Source organism: Mustela lutreola, chromosome 4 (assembly GCF_030435805.1).
Source record: "Mustela lutreola isolate mMusLut2 chromosome 4, mMusLut2.pri, whole genome shotgun sequence".
Lineage (NCBI taxonomy): Eukaryota > Metazoa > Chordata > Mammalia > Carnivora > Mustelidae > Mustela > Mustela lutreola.
In genome coordinates, this window is record NC_081293.1 from 199,592,775 (window position 1) to 199,614,643 (window position 21,869).

A 21,869-nucleotide genomic window follows, 5' to 3' on the forward strand; every position below is an offset into this window, starting at 1 on the left:
TGAAGGGAGTCGTGAGCCTTCACTTCAGGCTCTGAGGAAATCGGCTGCCGTCCTTCTAATCTGGCAGGGATTGGAGAGTTGGGTTATCTTTGTGATTTTTTTTTCAAGTCCTCGTTGTCCCCACTCTGCCGTAGGCATCCCCGGCTGACGAGCGGCCTCGGTGTGGAGAGTAGGAAGGACGAGGGCCGAGTGGGGTTTATCGAGCTCACGGGCATGGGGTTGCTGTGCATACGGGGCTCACCGCAGGAAAGAAGGGAAACCCGCTTCATTCTGGGAATCTGAGATTCGGGAGTGAACAGATATTAGATGACAATGGACGGGACGGAACGTCTTCATTCCAAGGCGGAAGGTGCACGTCGGTCCGGGCACGGTGCCCCCTGGAGGGCCTTCCTCACGCCCCGGGAACAGTGGTCTGGGGAGGCGGTGGGCCATGCGCCTGCCCACCCCACAGCCTCTGTGCCCGCCTCTGGGCTCCCTCCGCCTCCCTCCCTCCCTTGCTGCGGTCAGCTCCGTCCCCCGTGTCCTCAGCAGATGCCAGACGCACGACCTCGCTGGTCAGATGCAACACGTCACTCCTGAGGGCTGTGGCGGTCGCAGGGGCGGCCGAAGGGCACATGACGCGGCTCCTACTCCTCACCGACAAGCCCAGAGGAGGGCGACCTGGCTCCACGTCTCAGATGAACACTGAGGCTCTCGGATTGCAGAAATCACCAACGGCTAACACACTGTTCCTCCTGGAACTCTGATGCACCAAGAGCAGATCATCTGAATTCCCTCAAAAGAGAGAAAAGAAGAAAGAAAGGAAGACAGAGAAACCGCAAACCACCGTGCGCTCCCATGTTTTTGAAGATGGGGTCAAATGTTCGGATTTTTCAGGTCAGGAAGTCAGTCGGTGAATGTGGACGGAAGCCGGCGGAGTGGGCTTCACGCGGATGTTGGGACGTGCGAAGTAGTCTGGAGCAGAAGACCCAAACCCCGGCAGCCCCCGGCCCTGCCCCGGCCCAGAGGGGGACAGCGCAGACAGGTGTGGGTCCTCCTGGGTCGTGAGAGCTGGACGCTGCGGGCCGGGGCACACGGCAGAGCCTGCACTGAGAGTTCCAGCCTCTGGTTCTGCTGTGTTGTCGTCATCGTCTAAACCAGGTTCTCTGATCACAGCTCCCAAAATCAACCCCAGGTTAGTCTGACTCCGCGCCAAGTCCCTCGCCGTGTTTAAACCTCGTGTGTCGGGAAGGCCGTGCTGCCTGGCTGTGTGGACGGAGACGGGACGTGGGCGCTGGGTGCACACGGCAGTGACAGTGGGCCCCCCGGCTCTCGGGAAGGTGACTTTGGGGCACGCCGTGGGAAGCCTGGTCTGCCAGCTAGTGTGCGGCCTGTGCGTGTGGCAGCTCCGGGCCCCGAGGACAGAAGCTTCGGGAACGATGCCGGTCTGCTGGAGAGAGGCCCCGGCCAGGTCAGGGCCGGTCGGCACAGCCGCCCCAGCCATGCTCTGCCACGTGAAATGCCGGTTTGAGAATTCTTTGTCCTCTCTCGTCCTCCCCGCTGACCCCAGCGCCACCCTGGGGATACGCGGCTTCTTTCCTTTCAGAAAATCTGACCTTGCGAGCAGAGCCTGCGGCTGTGTTCGCAGATGTGACTCTGAATTATTTAGAAGCGGCTTCCCGAAGAACGTAATTATGGCTGGGACCCAAGTACACTCATGTGGGGCTTGGGCATTCCTACAACTTAGGTGCCAGACAGGTAAGCCACAAAACCACAGTCACTACGTGGCTGGTGTTACCATGAGGGCGGACAGCTCGGCTCCTCGGACGCGCCGTCCAGGCTGTGGCCCGGCTGCGAGAGGCCCGGACACGCCGGCGGGGCAAGGAGACCCCACCACGGGGCGTGATCTCCAGGCACTCGCTCCTGTGCCTCTCCTTCCCGTGGACACAGAAGAGCGGCCACTGCCTTTGTCCCCCGCAGGTCGGCTGCCCGTTGGCTTCTGGCAGATTCTGGTCCCATTTCCCTGAACGCGGCCAAGAAGGGACCCCGCAGTGCCGTGAGCAGCAGGTCTGGGGCAGCCCGCGGGCCACGGCGCACCAGTCCGCAGAGGCCCAGCTGGGGTGGGGGCGGCCCCTCTGAGCCGGTCCGCGCGCCTGCCGTCTCACTGTGTCCAGATCTGATAATAGCTAATTCCGCCAAATATTAGAGGGGGCTCACATTTAATTAAGGAGTGGCCATTTGTATGCTCCCGACGGGAGGTCCCCATGGCCGTGAAGTCAAAAGAAGGGTCCTTCGGGAACACGCCAATCTTCTCCTATTTCCTCTGCTGAGCTCCTGCCTTCTTTGAATGCAATTATGGGAACAAATAAAATGGCTTAACTCAACTCCCCCGTGGGCCAGCCAGCTCTCTGCTGATAAAACCAGCTGTGTGGGCAATCATTAAATGGGAAATCTAATATTTAACTAAATTTAATAGTCTGTTGCTTTGGTGCCTCTGTGAAGGGTGGGATTTCGGGGCAGAGGCGAGCTATTCAGGCAGAGTCCACGGGGTCTGTGCTCCGTTCGAATATCACGTGCCCCCCGCTCGAAGCCGGAGCTCCGGGGTCCAGGAGTGGGAGGGCTGTTCCTGCGGCGAGCGTGGGTTCTCCGTAACTCCAGGCGAGCTGAGCTCGGTGGGCAGCAAAAACACACTGCAAACTACGTGTGAAATTTCTCCTTCAGGATCGGCGTTAGAGGTTGCCGAGTGATGTCAGAAGTACCGGATCCAGGGACGCCTGGGGGGCTCAGTTGGTTAAGCATCTGCCTTTAGCTCAGGTCATGATCCCAGCATCCTGGGATCGAGTCCCGCATCAGGCTCCTTGCTCTGTAGGGAGCCTGCTTCTCCCTCGGCCACTCTGTCTGCCTGTGTGCTCGCTCGCTCTCTCTTTCTCTGACAAATAAGTAAATAAAAATATTTTTTAAAAAGAAAGAAAGAAAGAGAAATAAATACATACATACATACATACATACATACATACATACATACATACTGGATCCAAACGCACACACGGCGAGAGGAGCATAATAATCCATGAGAGGCTCTGTAGGTTCTTTGGTTTCGGAAGCCGGTGGTCCGGGCTGGCCTCGCCACCAGCAGACTTCCCCGGCAGAGACTGTGACCCGCGCCCCAGGAGCGTGCTGCTGCCTCCTGGGAGCTGTGCCCACCTTTGTTCCCATTAGTGCTGCTAATTGCCCTCGTCCGGCTTGACCCACGTGTATACACTTGGCCTGGAAGGATGGCGGGCTCTTCGATGACCCCGGGAGACCTGAGCACTGGCTCCGCAGTGAGCGCAGGTCTGGGCAGCGTGCGTGAATTGCGTCCTGATCCGGGCATTAACTCAGTATAGACTCGCACTGGTCACAAGTCCTTCCAGCGCTGCACGCTTTCCAGTCAGTGTAATGAAGTGTGCTTTGGTTCTGTGGCGGGAAGCAGGGGGGCGGGGAAGCCTCCCATGGTGTCAACTCTTAGTGCTCGAGAGGCCTGGAACATGCAGGAGGAACCCCCCACCCCACCCAGGCCCTCGCAGCTTCCTGTCCAGCGGATCCTTCTCGGGGCCATGGAAACGGGGCCATGGGGAGTCCGGGAGAAGGACTGGGGTGGAAACCCAGACTCGGCTTCAGGGGAGATACGTCATTTCTGGAGTATGGATTGGATGTCTACATCTACGCGGGTGACTGGAAACTCGTGTGGTTTTTCTCTGAAACGGGACCGAGCACTGAGGCCTTGGGTGCTGGAGGTCAGGGAAAGGCAGTCAGGCAAAAGACCACAACCCTTACCGCTGTGTTCAGAGCGGGTACCCAGGCTGGGCTTCTATTTGTGGATGTCATGTTTGGCCTGAGGGAGGAGCCAGCAAAGAAAGTTCCAGTCATGGGGGTCAGTGACTGTGCCAAGGTCCTGTGGCAGCAGAGACTTGGGAAAATGTGATTTTCCTGCTCTCTGCAGAGCTGCCTTCTAGACTTCTGCCCTATCATTGGGACGAGAACACAAATAAGAAGTAGTTCCCGTCTCACGGACCAGCTCCTCTCCCCTGGCAGTGCCCTCCCACAACACTGCTAAAGGGCTGAGGGCACTAAATGAGATGTATTTATTTATTATTTTAGAGAGAGAGAGAGCACAGCGGGGAGGGAGGGGCAGGGAGAGGGAGAGAATCGCCGCCTCGCGCAGCCAGATATGGGGCTCGATCTCACCACCCTGAGATCATGACTTGGGCCAAAATCAAGAATCAGACACTCAAAAAATTGAGCCCCCCCGGGCACCCCACGGATGAGGGCATTTAGACTCAACAAAAGTGAGTGGTATGTGGGCTCTCTGAGGAGTCCAGGCAGGGGTGTGGGGCAGGCTGAGGGGCACGCCCGCCACCCTGGGCCAGCGCCCCTGCCCCAACTTGTGTGCGTGACCCCGAGGTACAGTGTGCCCTCTCTCAGCCACATCTCCAGGTCTCAAGGTTCAGGTTGTCTTCCTGGACCTCCCGGTATATCCCTTGCAGACACAGTGTCCAAACCCACTGTCTACAAAGGACACCATCTCTTGCCTGCCACACAATGTTCAGAATCTTCCATGGTTTGGGTCCAGCTTAAGGGGTTTTTTATTTTTAACTCTCTCGACTTGAAAACGAGCATTACCGTTTCCCCCACGCCCCCTTTCATCAAAGCTTAATTTTCAAATACGTGTCCAGCAACTTGTAAAACATTTTTGGTTTTGTCTGTTTGCTCATCGCCGTTCTGGAACTGTCCCTGTCCACGAGTGGCCGCAGGACTTTGCCGGCCCCACTCACAGACAGGCCCTCAGATCCCTGGTGGCCATGTGTCCTTCAGAGAAAACCACTCGGTGCCCGAGTCCCCTGATTCTGGGCCATACTGGGCCTCCGTGCGCCGTCATGGAGTGACTCATGGTCTGTCGTTCTGAAAGGGAGTTGTTACGGGAAGCTTCCCCGTTCCCGGAGCGCTGCTTGTGGTGTGAGTCCACTCGGGAAAGTATTCATGAGTGTGTCAGAGCTATTTCAGGAGCCAGAGCTGGAGCTCCTTGACGAAAGGTTTCCGTTTCTAGTGGGCCACTAGGTGTCCCCATGCGTGGGCTCCACATGAGAAAGGCCGGGTGGTTTTGGTTACGGAGCAGATGGTGACGGAGGAGGAAGGGCCTCTGCAGCAGGAAATCGGTGACGTGGGCTAACGAGGGGCGTCCGTGCCGCTGGGGAAACACCGCCCGGGCTCACTTGCCCGTGAGGACCCAGCCCAGGCTATGCCGTCTCCTGCTAATTTGGGCAAAAGGGCCGGTCCCACTGTGCTGTACCCTCTGGCCCCTGTGGCTTTAGGGCCAACTGGTAGGGACATCCAGATTAGGGTGTCCTAAACCAGATCACATCATGAGTCGGATAAGAGATCTGAATCCACTTTTCCTGCAACATTTGAATGAAGAGCACACTCCAGCCTCTACCCTCCTTGCCTTCTGTGGTCATCGTGGCCGCTGGGTTTGGAAGGTCATCCGTCCTAACAGATATGTGATGTTGGTTTTCTGAAACCAGCAGTTTGGGGATGAAACAAACCCAGACCAGGACGCCTCGGTGGCTCAGTCAGTGAAGCGTCTGCCTTCAGCTCAGGTCATGATCCCCGGGTCCTGGGATTGAGCCCCGCATCGGGCTTCACGCTCAGCAGGGAACCTGATTCTCCCTCTCCCACTCCCCCTGCTTATGCTCTCTCTCTCTCAAATAAATAAAATCTTAAAAAAAAAGAAACCCCCAGCCCTATGCATGTGAGTGGAGGTGCCATGGGAACCCCAACCTGTGGGCAGTGGAGGGTCTACCTGAGACGGGGGAGAGAACCCTCCACCTGCCCAAGCCCCTGCCCCGAGGACAGGGCGTCCGCCTCGTCTCAGTTTCCTGGTCTGCACAAAAGAAATAAGAACCATCCCCTCCGGGCCTGACGTAGGAAATTGCGGGCTGACCCGCAGAAAGGCCCGTGGCTTCAGTACGTGATCGCTGAGTCTGAATGTGCCGATTTTCTTTCTCTCTTAGAAATGTTTGATCTAGAAACAAACGAGCGTGTACAGAAGGCCGTACGTGACCGACAGATGCCCAAGGTGGAATACAGGAAGGTCGAGGTTGATGATTACAGTAAGTGCCGCGTTGTCCTCCTGCGAGGGGACGCCCGGAGGCCAGCAAGGGACTGCAGTGCCCTGAGGCTCCCCCGCACCCCACTGCCCGGCCTCCGAGCTGGACATGCACCCCAGTCCGCGCGGTGGGGGGGGGGGGGGGCGGGGGGACTCGGGCAGGGCTCATGGGGGAGCGCATCCTGCCCTGGGCCTGCTGTGCTCAGAACCAAGACACCCCTGGGGCAACAGACCAAAAAAGCAGGGGAGCATGGATGTCTGTCCTCAAGAGGCTGACCGTAAATGAGGTCCCAGGCCGAACTTCTCTCCTTCGGGGGAAATAAGTCATGACACCATCCAGAGGAAACAACCTTCCTCAGAAATTTCTTTTCTGTTCGTCTGATGTTTTCCTGCTTCATCGTCTAAGCTCCCGGTGATGCTCATGGCCGAGGAGGCGTCCTTGGGACTGGAGAGATGGTCCCGCGGAGGGCTGGCGTGCCGTCACACCCGAGAGCACCCCGCACTTGGCCTTTCCTTGTGTCCCTCTTTGTCTCGGGCTGTCCCTTCTCTTCACGAGCACGGACGCTGTGCTGGATCCCCGGGCCCCTGGCCAGAAGTGGACTCGTGTCTCCCGGGGGGAAGCCGAGTCCTTGGAGCCTCGCTCCCCCTCTCGAGACCCCCCGCCGGGGTCAACCCGGCCCACCCTGGCAGCCTCCCTGCCTGCCAGATGTTTGCCCTTGGAAACCCCACGTACACGACGCCCCCACACACATCTGTCTTCCCCCCAGAGCTCTGTCCCTGCTTTGGGGGGCAGCACCCTTCTCTCAAACAAGGTAGGCTCCAACCTTCATTCAGCTCTGTCCACCCATCACTCAGCTTCTCAAAAAGCTTTCCTCTCCTGGGCTGACTCGGCCGGACTGACCGTCACTGCTGGAGCTCTTTGTTGAAGGCGAGCAGGTCACCAGGGGTCGACGGAGAGGGTTGAGATGGAGTGATGTCTGAACTGCAGGGGTGGGGGCGGGGGTCGTTGTGCCCCTGCCTGTGTTGGCCGCCCTAGCCCATCCCTGGAGGCTCCTGCCCTACCGCTCCCTTACAGAGGGGCAGTGGCTCCTCACCTGGGCCAGCAGGCCCAGGGGCATTAATAAGCATCCCCTTGTAAGAAAAAAACACAGCGACCTGACAGTCTGTGACCTCCCAAGGTTAGGAGCCCAGGCTCACCCCCATGAAACAGAAGCAGAGTGACCCAGACAGTGTATATGGCCGAGAAATGCCCAGGAGTTCAGGACAGCATGAGTGGACTGGCGTCACCTGAAGGTTCCCAGGAAGGTGGGACCAGGACAGGATCCTTGGAGGGGGCTTTCCGGCGGCCGCAGGACGGGAGAGTGCTACCCGGGAGGGAGCAGCACGAGCCGGCGCTCACTGAGGAGAGAGTCCGGAGCTGACCTCGACTCATGTGGGGGAGAGTCCCCACATGTCCGTGGACCCACAGGGAGCGCTCACTCAGAAGCACCTTCAGTCCATCCACAGGCTGCTGGCCAAAACCCCCTGGTCCTATCAGTGGGCCCTGCTGGGTCTGTGTTAGAGCTTGTCTCCGCGGTGGTGAGCTGGGGTTACGCACTCACTTCTGAAAATTAAGAAATACAGTGCGTGCCAAATCCTGACCCCTGCCTCTGAGCCCCGAGGCTTTCTCTTTTAAAAGACCCCAAAGGTGATCCTCCTGATGAAGGAGATAAATGGGGAAGGGTCTGGGGGCAGGAGAAGAAACAAACTGGAAAACCACACATTTGCCCCCACCGGGAGATGGGGTGAGGGCCCTGGGGGTCTCTTGCTGCAGGTCCAAGGGTCACTCCTGCCACCTCCCTGCCCGCTGAGTTTCTCCCGGGTCTCCACGAGATGCGCTCAGATTCCGCAAGACCCACTCGGCCCGGAGCCCTGGGCAGCTTTGGGCGTCCAGGGAGTGGCAGGCCCAGTGGGGGGGGGGGGGGGGGCACCCAGGCAGCGGCGAGCCCAGCAGGGGGCGCTCATGGAAGCGGAGGCCCCGCAGGGGGCGCCCAGGCAGGCTGATCGGCCAGAGCGGGAAGAGCAGTAAACCAAAGGACAGAGCTGAAAACGAGGGGGCAGAAAGCTCACAAGACCAGCAGAGCATGAGGACACACGGGAGCCGCAGGAATCCCAGCTCTGATGGCCATCGGGAGACACAGGGGCACACCAGCTAGAAGCATGGGCGTGCGGCCCGGGGTGGCAGCAGCTCCTGACGGATTCCCCCGAGTCTTGGCTCGTTTGTCTTAGATCCCACCCCGTCCCTGCTGCTCCGTGAAGAGAGCTACGCTGGGCCGATCGGGAGACCCCTCCTATGGAGGGCCCGTCAGGGACACCGCCTACCCCAGGAGCAGGTCCGAGGAAAATCTGGGCGGCCCCCACAGGGCGCAGCTGGGCAGGGTCCACACGGACCCTGGCGTCCAGTTACTCAGAACAGACTCAAATTCATGAGAACCTTAAACTGCGTGTTTCTCCTTCTGTAGGGAAGAACCAAAAGGCAGGAAAATGGGATGATTTTAAATTGACAGGGGGTGGGGGAATGATGGAGGGAGGGAGGGGAGGGAGGACAGGACGGCAGGACGGAAGGACGGCAGGACAGCTCATCACACGGGCAAGCAATTTCCACACTTTGGTTCCGACCCCTGCTACCTCCCAGGTCTATCTACAGACCTCGAGATGGGCTCCGACATTTCTAGGCTCCAGAGCAACAGGACAGCGTGGAGTTCATCGTTCACGCTCATTCCCACTGCACACCACAGGGCCCTTGCACAGGCTGTGCGGCCGGCCTGGAGGCCCTCTGTGGTCAGACTTCAACTTCCTGCCCCACCCCCAACCTCGGCAGTACTTTTTCTGGAACATTCCGCCACATTTTCCCATGTCCGTTGCTTCCTATCACAGCCAGTGAGGCCAGATCATATTTCTTTACAAAATTCTTCATCTCCAGGGCCCGCTGCCCTCCTCCCCACACCAGTCCACACACGCGATCCCAGCAGTTTCCCAAATCCTAACACCATCCCCTCCAAAAACACAGACGAAGACCTTTAGAAACAAATCTTCAACTCTCCACCCTTGCCGTCCGAGTTCCTTCCCGTGCGAGGTTTCCTTGCTGGGTGGATGGGATATGCTCGCAGGTGCTCGGAAAGCAGGCGTGTGCGGGGACTGCCACCGGAATGTCACCCCTCTGGGGTCACGGTCTGCGAGACGTGCTCCTCCCGACCTGTCTGGTTATGTTTTATTTTTTCATTTCATGCCACCGGAGGCTCAGGCTTTCCTTCGGGAAGCAGTCCGTCTTCAGGAAGGGCTCCCGGCCCTGTACGCAGCCAGTCGTGGCCAAGGTTGCCCGCGGGCTTATCAGCGGCAGAGCGCAGCCCAGACCATGTTTTATGGATGTTGCATGATAAAGTCAGCCGCCTGCCTCTCTGCCGGTCCCTGGGCCATTGATCCAATTTGCAAGCCATTAACATTCGGCCGGAATCAGTAATGAGAGCCTGGTCGAAGCCGGCGGCAGAGCCCGCCCCCCAGCCTGGGATGTATCCGTGGTAATCGTGGTGAAAAAGCTACTAATTCCAATTTAATTGCTAATCTGGGCTGTAGTTAACATCAATAAACAATTTCTAACTTGGGCAGGAAGGTGTGTTTGGGGGGAGGGGGCAGAAGACACTGGTACGGAGCCCCCTCCCTCCCACACCGGGTGCGCGGCTGCCGGGCCAAGATCTGAAGGAGCTCGCGCCACAGCCCCCTCGCGGAGCTCTCGCTGTCCCCCGGCGGTGGCTTCGCGGGCAGTCAGGTGGCCGGCACCGACCTGCACACGGCGAGGCCGCCCCGGCTCCCAGCCTCGCCGTCTGGGCTGCCACCCGTGCCCCGCTCTCATCCCGTCCCCATCCCCGTGGCCCCCCGATGTCCGTCCCCACTGAGTTGCATGTCTCGGCACCGCTGCGGGCAGAGACTCGTGGCGCCCTTGCGATTTCATTTCTCCCGGCCTGGAATCCGGCTGTGGACAAGGGTTTGCAGCCTTCCAGGCTTCTCTGGGTTTCGGCGCCCTGTTTGCAAGCTTGGGTTTAAGCTTCAGCTGGAGCAGCCCAGTGTCGAGGTGGCTGGGCGATTTGCCTGAGGTCACTCGGCAGGCCAGAGTCGCTGAGGTAAAAGTCAGGGCCAGCCCCGGGGTTGTGGGGGACCCCCCAAGTCCCCTCCAGAGTGTCCTTCTCCCGGGGCCTCCACAGCACTCCGTGGCACGCCGTGGCCAGCGCCCTTCCTTCCTGGGGCGCACTGCGCCCTGACGGGCCACCCTGTGTTCTGTTTGTGCCTAGACTTGCCCGTCCAGATCCTCAAGCCGGCGACCTTCACCGACACCGCCCACTACCCCTTGCTGCTGGTGGTGTGAGTACCGTTGCCGTCGCCTCAGGGTGCTTGCCTGGGGACCCGGTGACACCATGGGGACCCAAGCGGAACTCTTCAGAGAAAGACGAGCGTGCGGAAGGAGGCTGGAAAGCAGATCAGGAGGCGGGCTGGGCTGCCCGCCGCAGTCAGGGCTCCCGACAACCAAAGACGGGGGCCCCGTACCCCTCGCCACAGTCCACTCGTGGTCCGAGACCCGAGCAGGTCTTCCCAGGCGGGCAGCGCCATCGTGGCTGTGAACAGGCTCGGCCAGGCGGGGCCAGGGAGGCTGGGCTGGGAGTCCCGATGGGCGCGGCGCGGAGGCCCCGGAGAGCGCACGTCCTGCAGGAGGCGCAGGCCGAGTACAGAGTCTACGCAGGCACAGCAGGCACAGCGGGCACGCGGAGGGGTTTTTAAGGGCAGATGCCACCCAGATGTGCAGCACGTCCTGTCTTCGCCTCCGTGTGTGCTGTCTCGGGGCGCAGAGCACGCAGGGGGCTGAGCTTGGCCACGGCCTCCCGGTAGCAGCCCCCACGCGCTTACCAGAAGGCGGTCAGGGCAGAGCCGCGGCGGCCTCGTTGTCGCAGGACCGCGGGGACAGCTCGCGCCCGAGTGCGCGTCGCAGCACCGGACTGAGCCTGCTCCTGGGCCCGGGGCTTGGTTCCCCGGCAGCCCACGGAGCCGCCGCGGAGCTGCCCCCGGCTTAGACCCCAGGGTCGGTTCCGTCCGCCGTTGACTCGCTCCCCTCACTGTCGGGCAGGCTTAGCCGTGGGCCGACAACCATCCGCGTGCCTCACACGCCCACACACACACGCCCCTCACACACACACGCCCCTCACACACCCCTTCACACACATCCCACACCCTTCATACCCCTCACACACATACGCCTCACACACCCCTTCCACACACACCTTTATGCACGCCTCACACACCTGTCACACACACGCCTCACGCACACACACACCTCACATACACCTGCACACAAACACCGTTGACACACACCTCACATATATCCCTGCACACACACCCTTACACACTCTTCACATACCATCCCTCACACCCCTCCCACCACACACCCCTCACATAGCTCTCACACACCCGTCACACACACACTGCTTACACATCCTTCGCGCACATACCTGCATCCACACTCATCACAGACACCACCTCTCACACCCCTTGCACACCCATCACACGTAGTTACACGTATTCACACACATCTCACACCCACAGACATGCCCTCTCGCCCTCACGCCCTCGGTCCCTGGGGAAAACAGGATGGCGGGGGCAGTGGGAGCTGTCACCTCCGTGGGCCGGGCCCGGCCAGCGCGGTGGGCGGGCTGGCTCTCGGGGTGGCGGCCGCCCGTTGCTGTTGCCGCGGAGAGGCTGGTGTGCCCCTGCTCGTCTCGGTCCGACCAAGAGGGAAAAGACTTCGGAAGCATCGCCCGTGCCTCAGCGTGGCACCCGGGTCCCCATCCCGGCCGGCGAGTCGCCGGGGACGAGGCATGGCGGGCGGCCCGTCACCCCTGCGCGGGGACCCGAGGGACACGGGCATCCGTGGGGCCGGCCGCTCGCCGCAGACCGAGGCTGCGGGCTCTCTTCCAGGGACGGCGCCCCGGGCAGCCAGAGCGTGGCCGAGAAGTTCGCGGTGACCTGGGAGACAGTGCTGGTGAGCAGCCACGGCGCCGTGGTGGTCAAGTGCGACGGCCGCGGCAGCGGCTTCCAGGGGACCAAGCTCCTGCACGAGGTGGGGCGGAGGCTCGGCGCCCTGGAGGAGAAGGACCAGATGGAGGCCGTGCGGTGAGGATCCCCCGGGGGCGCCGGCGGGAGGGGCGGGGGGGACTGTGGTCGCGGGGCTGCTCGGTGCGTGCGGCCCCCCACGATCTGCTCACGCTCACAGCACTCTGCGGGTGATTCCAAGGCGGCCTTTGGGGGAAGCTTCTAGTAACGTTCTCCAGAGACTCTTATACTAGTTTCTGCCGAGCCGCCGGGAGCTCGCGTGTGGACGAAAACAAAGTGCCAAGCCTGTGGGTGGGACCAGCTTGGCTCCCCATTGCCGTGGTCACAGGTGCACACACACGCGTGTGCACACACTTACACACACACGCACACACACGTCTTTGCCAATCATCACAAGGGAGAGAGCGGAGTTCAGGGAAGACGGGAAACGGGGTTGGGAGACAACAGGAGTGGGACAGGGAAAGGATCCTGGCCCCCCGGGGGTCGCTCAGAAAAGCCCGCTTGGCCCCAAAGTGTGGCCCGTCCTTGTCTCGTGTCGCCGCGCATGCTAGCCGCTGAGCAGGGACCAGCAGAGGACAGAAGGAGGCTGAGCACTAGGGGACAGATGCTCAAACGACGGGAGTTTCGTTGTTGTCCTGGAAAAAAGACATCAAGAGCCCGTTCCCGGCTGGCGCCGGCCTTCGCACCCCGCGGGCAGGGAGGCTTTTCACGGTCCGCCGGCCCCAGCCACCGAGAGATGTTGCGGAACCGCTCGGCCGGTCAGCGGGCTTGTGTCTGGGGAATGACGGGAGGGGGTGGGGAACCCACGGAACGGGGCCTCTGGTGACGACAGTCGTCTTCCCTGCGAAGAGGGGCACGGGACGCTGCCCCCAGGCACGTGGACAGGGTGGGACACGGTGTGCAGGTGACAAAGGCTTGTGCCCTGGAGGGCTGCGAGGAAGCGTGCTGTCCCGTCCCCGCTCTTGCCGTGGCTCCGTGCTTTGCACGTCAGAAACATTTTACCTTCCTGACTTGTGACGTTGTTTCTGAAAAGGTCGGGGCCCCTGTGTGGGCTGAGTTAGGTCATTGTCAGTGGGTGAAGCGGTGCGTGAGTGGAGGGCGGTCCTCTCTGTTCTAGGCCGTCATGAGCTGGTGGAGGAGACGAGGCGATGTGCCCAGGGTCCTGTCAGAAAATACAGGGGAGGGGCAGCTTCTGGGGGCCGGTGGTCGGAGAAGGGTGTCTGTTAGGGGGCTTTTGCCTGGGAGCTAACACACAAGCAGGCAAAGTCAAACATGGTTTTAAAATAAGCAATTATACCGGCTCTGGAAGTTCAGAACGACGGGAGGCCTCGGGCTTCAGCAGTACCCCCCAAAACCCGGGCTTTCTTATCCCTCTGCCCAGCCAGGCTTCTCAGCCTCCTCCAGAGCCGACTCTCCTCCTGCTCGCAGGATGGCTGCCAGGAGCACCTCAGTCCCTGCTGCTTCATTCACCTTCGGCAGGTTGGGGAGGGAGCCCTTTCCAGAAACTTCCAGAAAAGAAGGGGGGAGCTTCCCCAGAAGCACCCACCAAACCTCCCCTTACATGCCCCTGACCAGTCCAGAATCCAGGACCCAGGACTGGCCAGAGAGGTGTGGGCTGTCACCCTGAGACCTAGGGGGTCCCCCCACGTAGCTGGGAACGGGAAGAAAGGTGGACAGGAGGGCTCTAGGGTTCTGTGGGGGAGGACAAGGTGGAGGCCAGGTCAGCAGCCAGCAGTGTCCGCCAAGGAAGGCTTCTTAGGAAAAGGGCAGGGGTCCCGTCGGGACTTGCCTGTGGGGGTGGGACTTCCATCAGCGGCGATGGGGCTTGCCCTGCGAGATGGAGGCAAAGCCTTCCTCCCTCGGTGCCCCTCCTCGCCCACCCCGCTCTGGCGGGTCCTGTGGAGTGTGGGGCACAGAGCGCCTTGCCCCAGAGGCCCGGGCGGAAGGTCGCAGCGTCCTTCAGGCACACCGGCAGCCCGCGCCCCTGCAGGTGCTTGGCTAGGGCTGGTCGCTCCCCTCCGAGCACGGGAACAAGACAGCAAAGGGTAGCTTCACACTCACTGTGTTTTCTAAAAATAAGGAGTTGATCTGGCCATCTGTTCAAAAAACGAGGCAGAACCTGTTCTGGAAAGACAGTAAATAGCATCGACGTTTAGACCACCGAGGCTCGCAAACACGAGGACACATAAACCGTTGAAAACCTTACAGCCTTTTTAAGACGTGCGGGAAGCTGAGGTCCCGATGTCTCAAGCCACAGAGCACTCGACCAAGCTTTATTTAGGGTCTGGGCCTCTGTGTTTTCATTTCAGAAAGAAATAACCCAGTTTCATCAGAAGTTTAAGAAAACATGCGGCTGGCGGTGGTCCCCAGCCCATTGTGTGACTGTCCCATCTTCTCCCGCCTCCGTGCCTCTGTCCCGGGGCCCCCGGGTCAGCAGCCTCACAGTGCTGGGCCCCGCGCCCCCATCACACCGAGCAGGACAGAAGCACTGGCCGTGTTTCTCCCCTCACCCTCGTTGGCTCCTCTTTCTTGCCAAATCCAGCCTGGGCTGTGAGCTTCCCCCACTCTGAGGGTGCTGTGGCCCCTGTGTCAGCTTGGGTCCCCAAGAAGGGTGCCTGGGTTGGACGGGGCTGTCTGTGAAGGGTGCCAGGGCATGGGTGACACCAGGCTGCAGGGGACTCTGCCACTGTGCAGGGGTTGGGGGGGTGGGGGGGCGGAGGGCCAGGTGGGAAGGGGGTCTCCCAGGGGCAGCCAGGTTCTGAGAGCCTCCACCAGGGTGATGGGGAGCCCGTTGCCAAGAGAGCCAGTGGAGGACCCCACGCCAGGCCACCCAGGCCTCGCTGTAGGGCCCCGCTGTGCTCGGTGGCTGGAAGCACGGCTTAGGTGGCACAGACACCGTGGAGGTTTCTCTGACCTTGTCCCCCTGCCTGAAGACGAACAGCTCCGCTCACCAGGACCTTGTGCCGCCGCCCGTGAGATGTTCTCCTGACCTCGGTCTCACCCACGCTGACCAGCTCCTGGCTTCCCCGCGGCCGGCTCAGCGGTGGCCACAGCAGTCAGCAAGCAGGTCTACCATCACGCTGCATCCCCATGCTGGCCCCCTTCTGCAGGAGACCATGCTTCTAGAGGGCTGGAGGCCTGTGCCCCGGGGCCTCTGCCGACCAGCGTGGAACCGATCTCAGGATGTGCTCCGTAAAGCTAAGCACATGACGGACTCACTTTGGCTCTTGCTGGCCTCAGACGACCCCAGCAATACCAAGTGCTCCCCGCACATGAAATCGGGCTCTCCTTGATCTTGGGGTTCCGCTGTTCACCAGAAGACAAGTCACCACCTGGGAATTGCTTGGTTTGTCGGCAAGAATACAGGTACAAGATGACAAAAGTAGTTGATGTTGGAAAAAACAACCACCCTTGGAAGATTCCGGAGTACCTTATCAGTGAGGGTCAGTATCGGGATTTCTGGCATTGACGTCAGGAGGCGAGTCGCTCGGTGATCAGAGGAAAGGGTCGCCGAAGGCCCACGGTTCCGCGGATTTGGAGGGCGGAAGGCTGAGGGTGGAAATCCAAGCCATCTCGCAAGTCGGAATGGAGCCCGTCGTGGTACACGTGCCTCACTCCTCGCTCCGTGGTCCCCACAGACCGTCCCTTGGCTTTGCTCCTTGTCCCTTGGCTTTACAGACACGTGACTGTAATCTCCAGTCTTTATGGCGCTCCTCCTGGGTCTCTGGGTCTGTCCTCTTTCAAGGACACCGGTCACACCGGATCCAGGGCACGGACTTCAACCTCTTCTTAACTACCTGCATCTGATGGCCTTATTTCCAAACACGGTCTCACTCTGAGGTTTTAGGGGTCGGGACTTGACCGTAATTTTCGGAGTTTGACCCGTAACCACTGTTGAAATCAGCAACAAGAGTCCCTTGTCCTCCCCCTGCTCCTTCCCGCCAGGCCTGTCCGGCAGAGGCCGCCGCGCCCAGCCCTCCGTGGCCAGAGCACAGCTGTCATGGCAGCACGAGGTCCCATCTCGTGCCGTCCTGCGGGGCAGGGGAGGACTTCACCATTCTGCGCCCTGACCGTGTCTCGTTAGATCAGTATTGGGGGGGAAGGACCACGGGGACGCGGCTCACTACGGAGCAGGTCGCTCACCCCGTGCCTCACTGTGGTCGGCATCTTTCAGTTCTGGAAGTGTTGCTCTGTCTTTCTCTTGAGACTCTTCCTCTGGACCTACTCGTGGTCTCTCCCACTCGTTCCCGAATCTCGCTCGCGCTCCTGAGAGCCCTTGTGCTCAAGCACAGCATCTTCCCGTCATCGGCCGATTCCCACCTCCTCCTCTTCCCCGCGTCTGTGGGCCTGGTGGCCTCTAGGCCCAACTTCTGACATTCTCTCACGACCTTCCTCCATCAGGAGGTCTGGGACAGCGTCGCTCCTAGCTGGGGAGGAGGGCTGGTCCTCCACGTGTTGGCTCTGAGGACGTGGTACCCAGAGCGTTAGGCTCAGTTCCGGCCTAGGAGGGCAGTTGTCAGGGATGGGCCGGCTCCGGCCAACCAGCACCACCCAGAAGACAGAAGCAAGGGAATGGTCCGCAGGGGCAGGAATGGGGGGACGGGGCTATATGGGTGGCGGAGGGCGCACACAGGAGGGGAGCAACTTGCAGAGTCCCGGGAAGCAGCTGGTCATCTGCCGGCCGGCGGCAAGACCCCCACTGCCGAATTAGAGTCCAGAAACCAGAAAGGTTCCTGCCATTTTGTGGGGATACAAGGGACGCCAGGGGAGCGGTAAGAGGCTGGCAAGGGCGAGGCAGGCCCCGGGCGGCTCCGGCAGGTCAGCCAGCTGCTAGCGTCCGAGGCAGGAAGCACAAGGCAGGGGCCCCTGCGGGAGTTGGGGACAAAGGACACGGCAGGTGCGGTGAGAGCCCGGCGCCTGACTCCAAGCCCCTTAGCACAGAGCCAGGGTCTGCCCTCCAGGCAGATCCCAGAGGACCCTCCCAGAGTGTGGGGCGGTTGGGAGTCCCACGGTCCAAGTGAGGAGCAGATGGTAGCCGAGGACAGGGACCCCGCAGCGCCTGGTCTCTGGAACGGCCCGGGCTGCTTTGTAATCTCGGCTCTGGGTCGGCAAATCGAGGGACCCAGACCGTTCTCACCCGGGCCCTTGGAGGCCTTCAGTGTGGACTTACTGCCCGTGTCCGTGCGCTAGGAAAGGCCATAAACCATGGGGTGCACTCACTACCCCCTCTCTCTTTTGGCCTTGCAGGATGATGCTGAAGGAGCAGTACATCGACAAGACGCGTGTGGCCGTGTTCGGGAAGGTGAGCCGGCACCGAGCTTGGTCAGGGCACCCCCGTCCCCGCCCCCATCCGAGAGCCCTGCCCAGCCCCCTCACCCAGCCCTGACGAGATTTGTCCGGGAGGTCTCTGGTCTCGTGCCGTGAGAGCGACGGCTCTGCTAAAAGCAAGAGGCTAGACGCTGACAGATCCCAGCAAGGGGCCCCCCCTCGACCCGCTCAGGCCTCAGAGTTTCTGTCTCCGTGTGTGCAAGGGAAGAATGAGAAGCCAGACCCCGTGAGAGCACTTCATTAGGTCTCTAACCCCCTTTCTTAGGGAAGCCATGGCGCCTGGTGTGGTACCCCGGGAAGCAAGGGCGGCAGGGGTCTTTATTTCCGTGTATCTCCATGAGCAGGACCACATTAATTTATGGGTTTGCCTGCACGGCAGGAGGGAAGGAGGCGGTTCCCGTTCCGCAGGGCGGCCCAGGGCCACGGGCTGGAGGCCCAGGGCTGCAAGTCAAGCCCGTGGGGGCAGCAGGCCCAGGCACACGCCCCTCACCCCCGTTCTTAGCCTGAATCCATGGCCTCTTGATCGCAAGGGAGTGAGGCACAGAGGGACACGCACAGACCCGGCTTCCCTCTGGGAGCCCTGTGGGAGCACAGGTCACCTCACAGTGACCTCATGGTGGGGGGAGGCTTGAAGACGTAATCCAGAGACGACCTCTTAGGTCATCGCCCCGGAACCTCCACGCCCAGCGTTCTCAGAGGGCCTCCTAGGGCCCCTCCGGAGGTGAGGCGGCAGAGGGGAGGGCCCGATGGCTTCTCTCTTAGGCGCAGGGACAGACCAGAGCTTGGGCACAGAGTCCTAGAGGCTCTGTCCCCGTTGGCGGGGACCACTCAGTGCCTGTGAGGGGCTCGGGATCATTCGTAGTGTGACTTTGCGTGTCAGTGTTTGTCACACGCTGTGCCCACACGGGACGGGTGGATGGCCAGGCCAGGCCAAGGCGGGGACCCTCGGCCCGGGTCTGTCTCTGGTCAGTGCTCGCTCCTCCTCAAACGCACACGTAGCCTTTCCAGACCGGCCTCTCTCGCCTGGTAACTTAGGTCCCGGGTCTCATGGCTCGAGCTCTCGTTACTTCTCAGCACAGAATATCGTGCCAGGAGCAGCGCCTGTGTGGACACTCAGCTACTCCTGGGTTTGACCCCCCAGGCACAGGTTTTTGTGTGCGTGTAAGTTTGCAGCTCCTTTGAATAAATGCCGAGGAGGGTGGTTGCTGGATCACATGGTAGAGTACGGCCCGTTTTGTAAGAAACCGCCACGCTGTCTTCGACGGGGCTGCCCCATCCGGCGTCCGCACCAGCCGGGAGTGAGGGGTCCTGGTGCTCCCCATCCCTGCCGGCGTGTGGGGTCATCAGTCCACAGTTTTTTGAAAACCAGTAGTAGGATGACATGTGAGGACCTACCGATTCCATTGCCAATGAAAATCATAAACTAGAAACTAAAAAGATGCTTTTATTGTCATTAAGACAAGATATCCCTGTTCTGTGGAAGGAACGGCATGAAATGGTAATGAACTAGCGCGCAGTCTGAGGGGTCAGCCCCGCAGTGAGGCTGGCGCGGCAGGGCCTGCCCCGTCGCCTCCGTCAGGCCTGTGGCTTCTGCACGCTTGACCCTCCAACCCCAGCACACATACATGCACGCGCGCACACACACACACCTCAGTATACACACACACTCCCGTGCATACACTTATGCACACATACTCCCATTACACACATGCACACACACCTGTGAACACACAAATATGCATGTGCACACACTGTCCCACACACACATGAGCACACATGTGCATATGCACACGAACACCAGTACACACTCCCATGCACACACACAGCCTCTTCAACAGCTCCAGGCCCCCAGGAGAAAACACCTGGTTCCCTTGCGGCTCTGCTCCTGCCCCTTCCCACGTCTGCTCATCACAGCTTCCCATCCGTGTCGGGGGAGGGGACACACCTGAGCCAGGCGGCTTCAGAGGTGTCCATGGCAGATCACTGGTCAGGCTGTGCCCTCTCTGGACGGCCCGGGTGAAGCAGGGGTCTTGTTTGTCAGCCCCGAGCTCAGGGCACTATAGGACTTAAAGGAGCTGCCGTGTCCCACGCCCGCGTGGACGCCTTCTCCGCTCACGCTGACGCGGGCATCCTGGCAGACGGGTGCCGGGGCCCTCTGACGCAGGCTCCTCGTCGACCCTGCCTCAGGATCACTTTGAGGGGCCTGGCCGTCATCTGTACGTTGCCTGACATGGGGCCCCGAGAGGAGAGGCCGCGTCCGTGTATCTCGTTGGGATGGAGTTGGCCTTGCGTGGTCTTCACGCTCTACCAGAAGCGACGTGATGGCGGTGGCCGTGCGGAGTCGCTGAGTCACATCTGCGCGGTTCTCCGAGCGTCACCGATGTCCCACCCACTCACCCCCCTGTCTCTCTCCCAGGACTACGGCGGGTATCTGAGCACCTACATCCTCCCTGCGAAGGGGGACAACCAGGCTCCGGTGTTCACCTGTGGCTCTGCTCTCTCTCCAATCACGGACTTCAAGCTCCACGGTAAGGGTCATGAGGCCACCGGCCCGGCCCCGTGCTCCCCTGTCACCGCGCTCCCAGCTGCTGCCCCGCTGCGCACACCCGCGCCAAGGGAAGGCCACCGGGGGCCGGCGGCTAACGAGTGACCCGGAGAGAAGCCAGGTCAGGGGAGGGAGGGCTTCAGGTCACTACTTAGATGGAAGTGGTCAGCCCACCGATGCCTGTGTGTCCCCTTCCCGACACAGGAGACCCGGAGCGAGGCCCTGGCATGAGGGGCCCCTGCTGGGGCAGCAGCCTTGCGAGCGTGCTGGCGGGAAGGGCCTGGCTGCTGTCCCGCGGGGGCCCCGTCCCCTCTGTCCCCAGAATTGGGGCAGGGGCACTGCTCGGGCTCTGTGTCTGGGGCCTGGGGCCTGTTTGGGCAGAGATTCCCTGAGGAGGGCCGTGGCGGGGGGGGGGGGGGCGACCGGGTGGGGGCCTGGCAGCTGAGCTGCACTCAGCCGCCTCCCAGGGTGCAGGTGGCACGCGGCCAGCACCGTGCCTGACGAAAAGGCAGGAGGCAGAGGCCTGGGACGGGGCATCGGACGGGGCCTGGGACGGCAGACGGGGCGAGCGGACACGGGGCAGGCCCCCGCGCATGGGCACCGGACCTCTGCCAGGCGCCACCGTGGCTCTTTGGGCTCACTTTTGGGATTCGAGGCTTCCCACACTGTCCTGGTCAGCCGGCCCCTTTGCTCTCCTTGTGGGTGCTTTGGTGACATTTGTGCTTTTTTATTTATTTATATATATTTTTTAATTTTTTCATGCTTTTTTTTAAAAACACGTGGCGAGGTATTCCTTATGGGCTTTGAGAACCGGCTCGCAGGCCGAGGCTGTGGGAGGCCGGGCCGTGAACCCCAGCAACACTGCACAAAGCAGCCCGATTAACGGGATCAGAAATGGAGAGGGTTCCTTGTCGCTGCTCTGCCAAGGGTACCAGGACCCTGGCTATACCTGGCGCTGGACCCCAGCTCGGCACCTCGGGCACCACAGGGTCCAGCGGCCCTCGCCCCCTGCCTCCTGCAGCCGGAACGCTCACAAAGGACGCGCTGATTCTCAGGAAGCGCGCTCATGCCATGTGAGGACTCCTCTCGTTCAACGTTTTAGTAATTTAATATTAATTTTCCCACGGGAAGACATGTAGCCCTTTTTTTAAAAAAGATTTTATTTATATATTTGATAGAGAGAGATCACAAGCAGACAGAGAGGCAGGCTGGGGAGGGGGAGCAGGCTCCCCGCCGAGGAGAGAGCCCGATGCGGGACTCGATCCCAGGACTCTGGGATCATGACCTGAGCCGAAGGCAGAGGCTTAACCCACTGAGCCACCCAGGCGCCCCTCAGAGTTTAATCATGCCTTTTCAAGTTTGCCTGATTTGAGTGCACATGAGGAGCATCTGCACCTGGACTGGTCCTGGGGCTCCAGACGGGGGTCCTACACGGTCTCCTCCCCTTACTCCAGGATGCAGAAGCCTCTGGAGCTCCTTCCACCCCGACCGTCCTGACTAGGTAGACACCGGCTCCTCACCCAGAACCTGGACCCGGAGCCAGGGTCTCAGCTAAAATGGGACATGTCTCGTCTTTAAAAAAAAAAAAAAAAGGCAAATCCGGATGAAAATCTGCTCTTTAGGATTTGTCTTTCCTACGTGTTGAAAACAAAGGACAGGTGGGGGGCGGAGGGCTCTTACCTCTTTCTTGAGGTTTCAGATGAATGGTTTCGTTGATGGAGATTTGGTCTGTTGCTT

The 21,869-nt window shown here is 60.6% G+C and overlaps 1 protein-coding gene across 4 annotated transcripts in view; it reads left to right on the forward strand.

The window, feature by feature from the left end:
• The window catches only part of DPP6 (dipeptidyl peptidase like 6), an 848,700-nt gene that overhangs the window by 821,752 nt on the left and 5,079 nt on the right, over window positions 1-21,869 (forward strand). For all 4 annotated transcript variants that reach the window (XM_059172341.1, XM_059172343.1, XM_059172340.1 and 1 more), the window contains exons 18-22: window positions 6,030-6,128; window positions 10,450-10,519; window positions 12,125-12,319; window positions 17,507-17,561; window positions 20,004-20,115. In XM_059172341.1, the coding sequence (XP_059028324.1) occupies window positions 6,030-6,128; window positions 10,450-10,519; window positions 12,125-12,319; window positions 17,507-17,561; window positions 20,004-20,115 (531 nt within the window). The remainder of the gene's footprint in view (window positions 1-6,029; window positions 6,129-10,449; window positions 10,520-12,124; window positions 12,320-17,506; window positions 17,562-20,003; window positions 20,116-21,869) is intronic.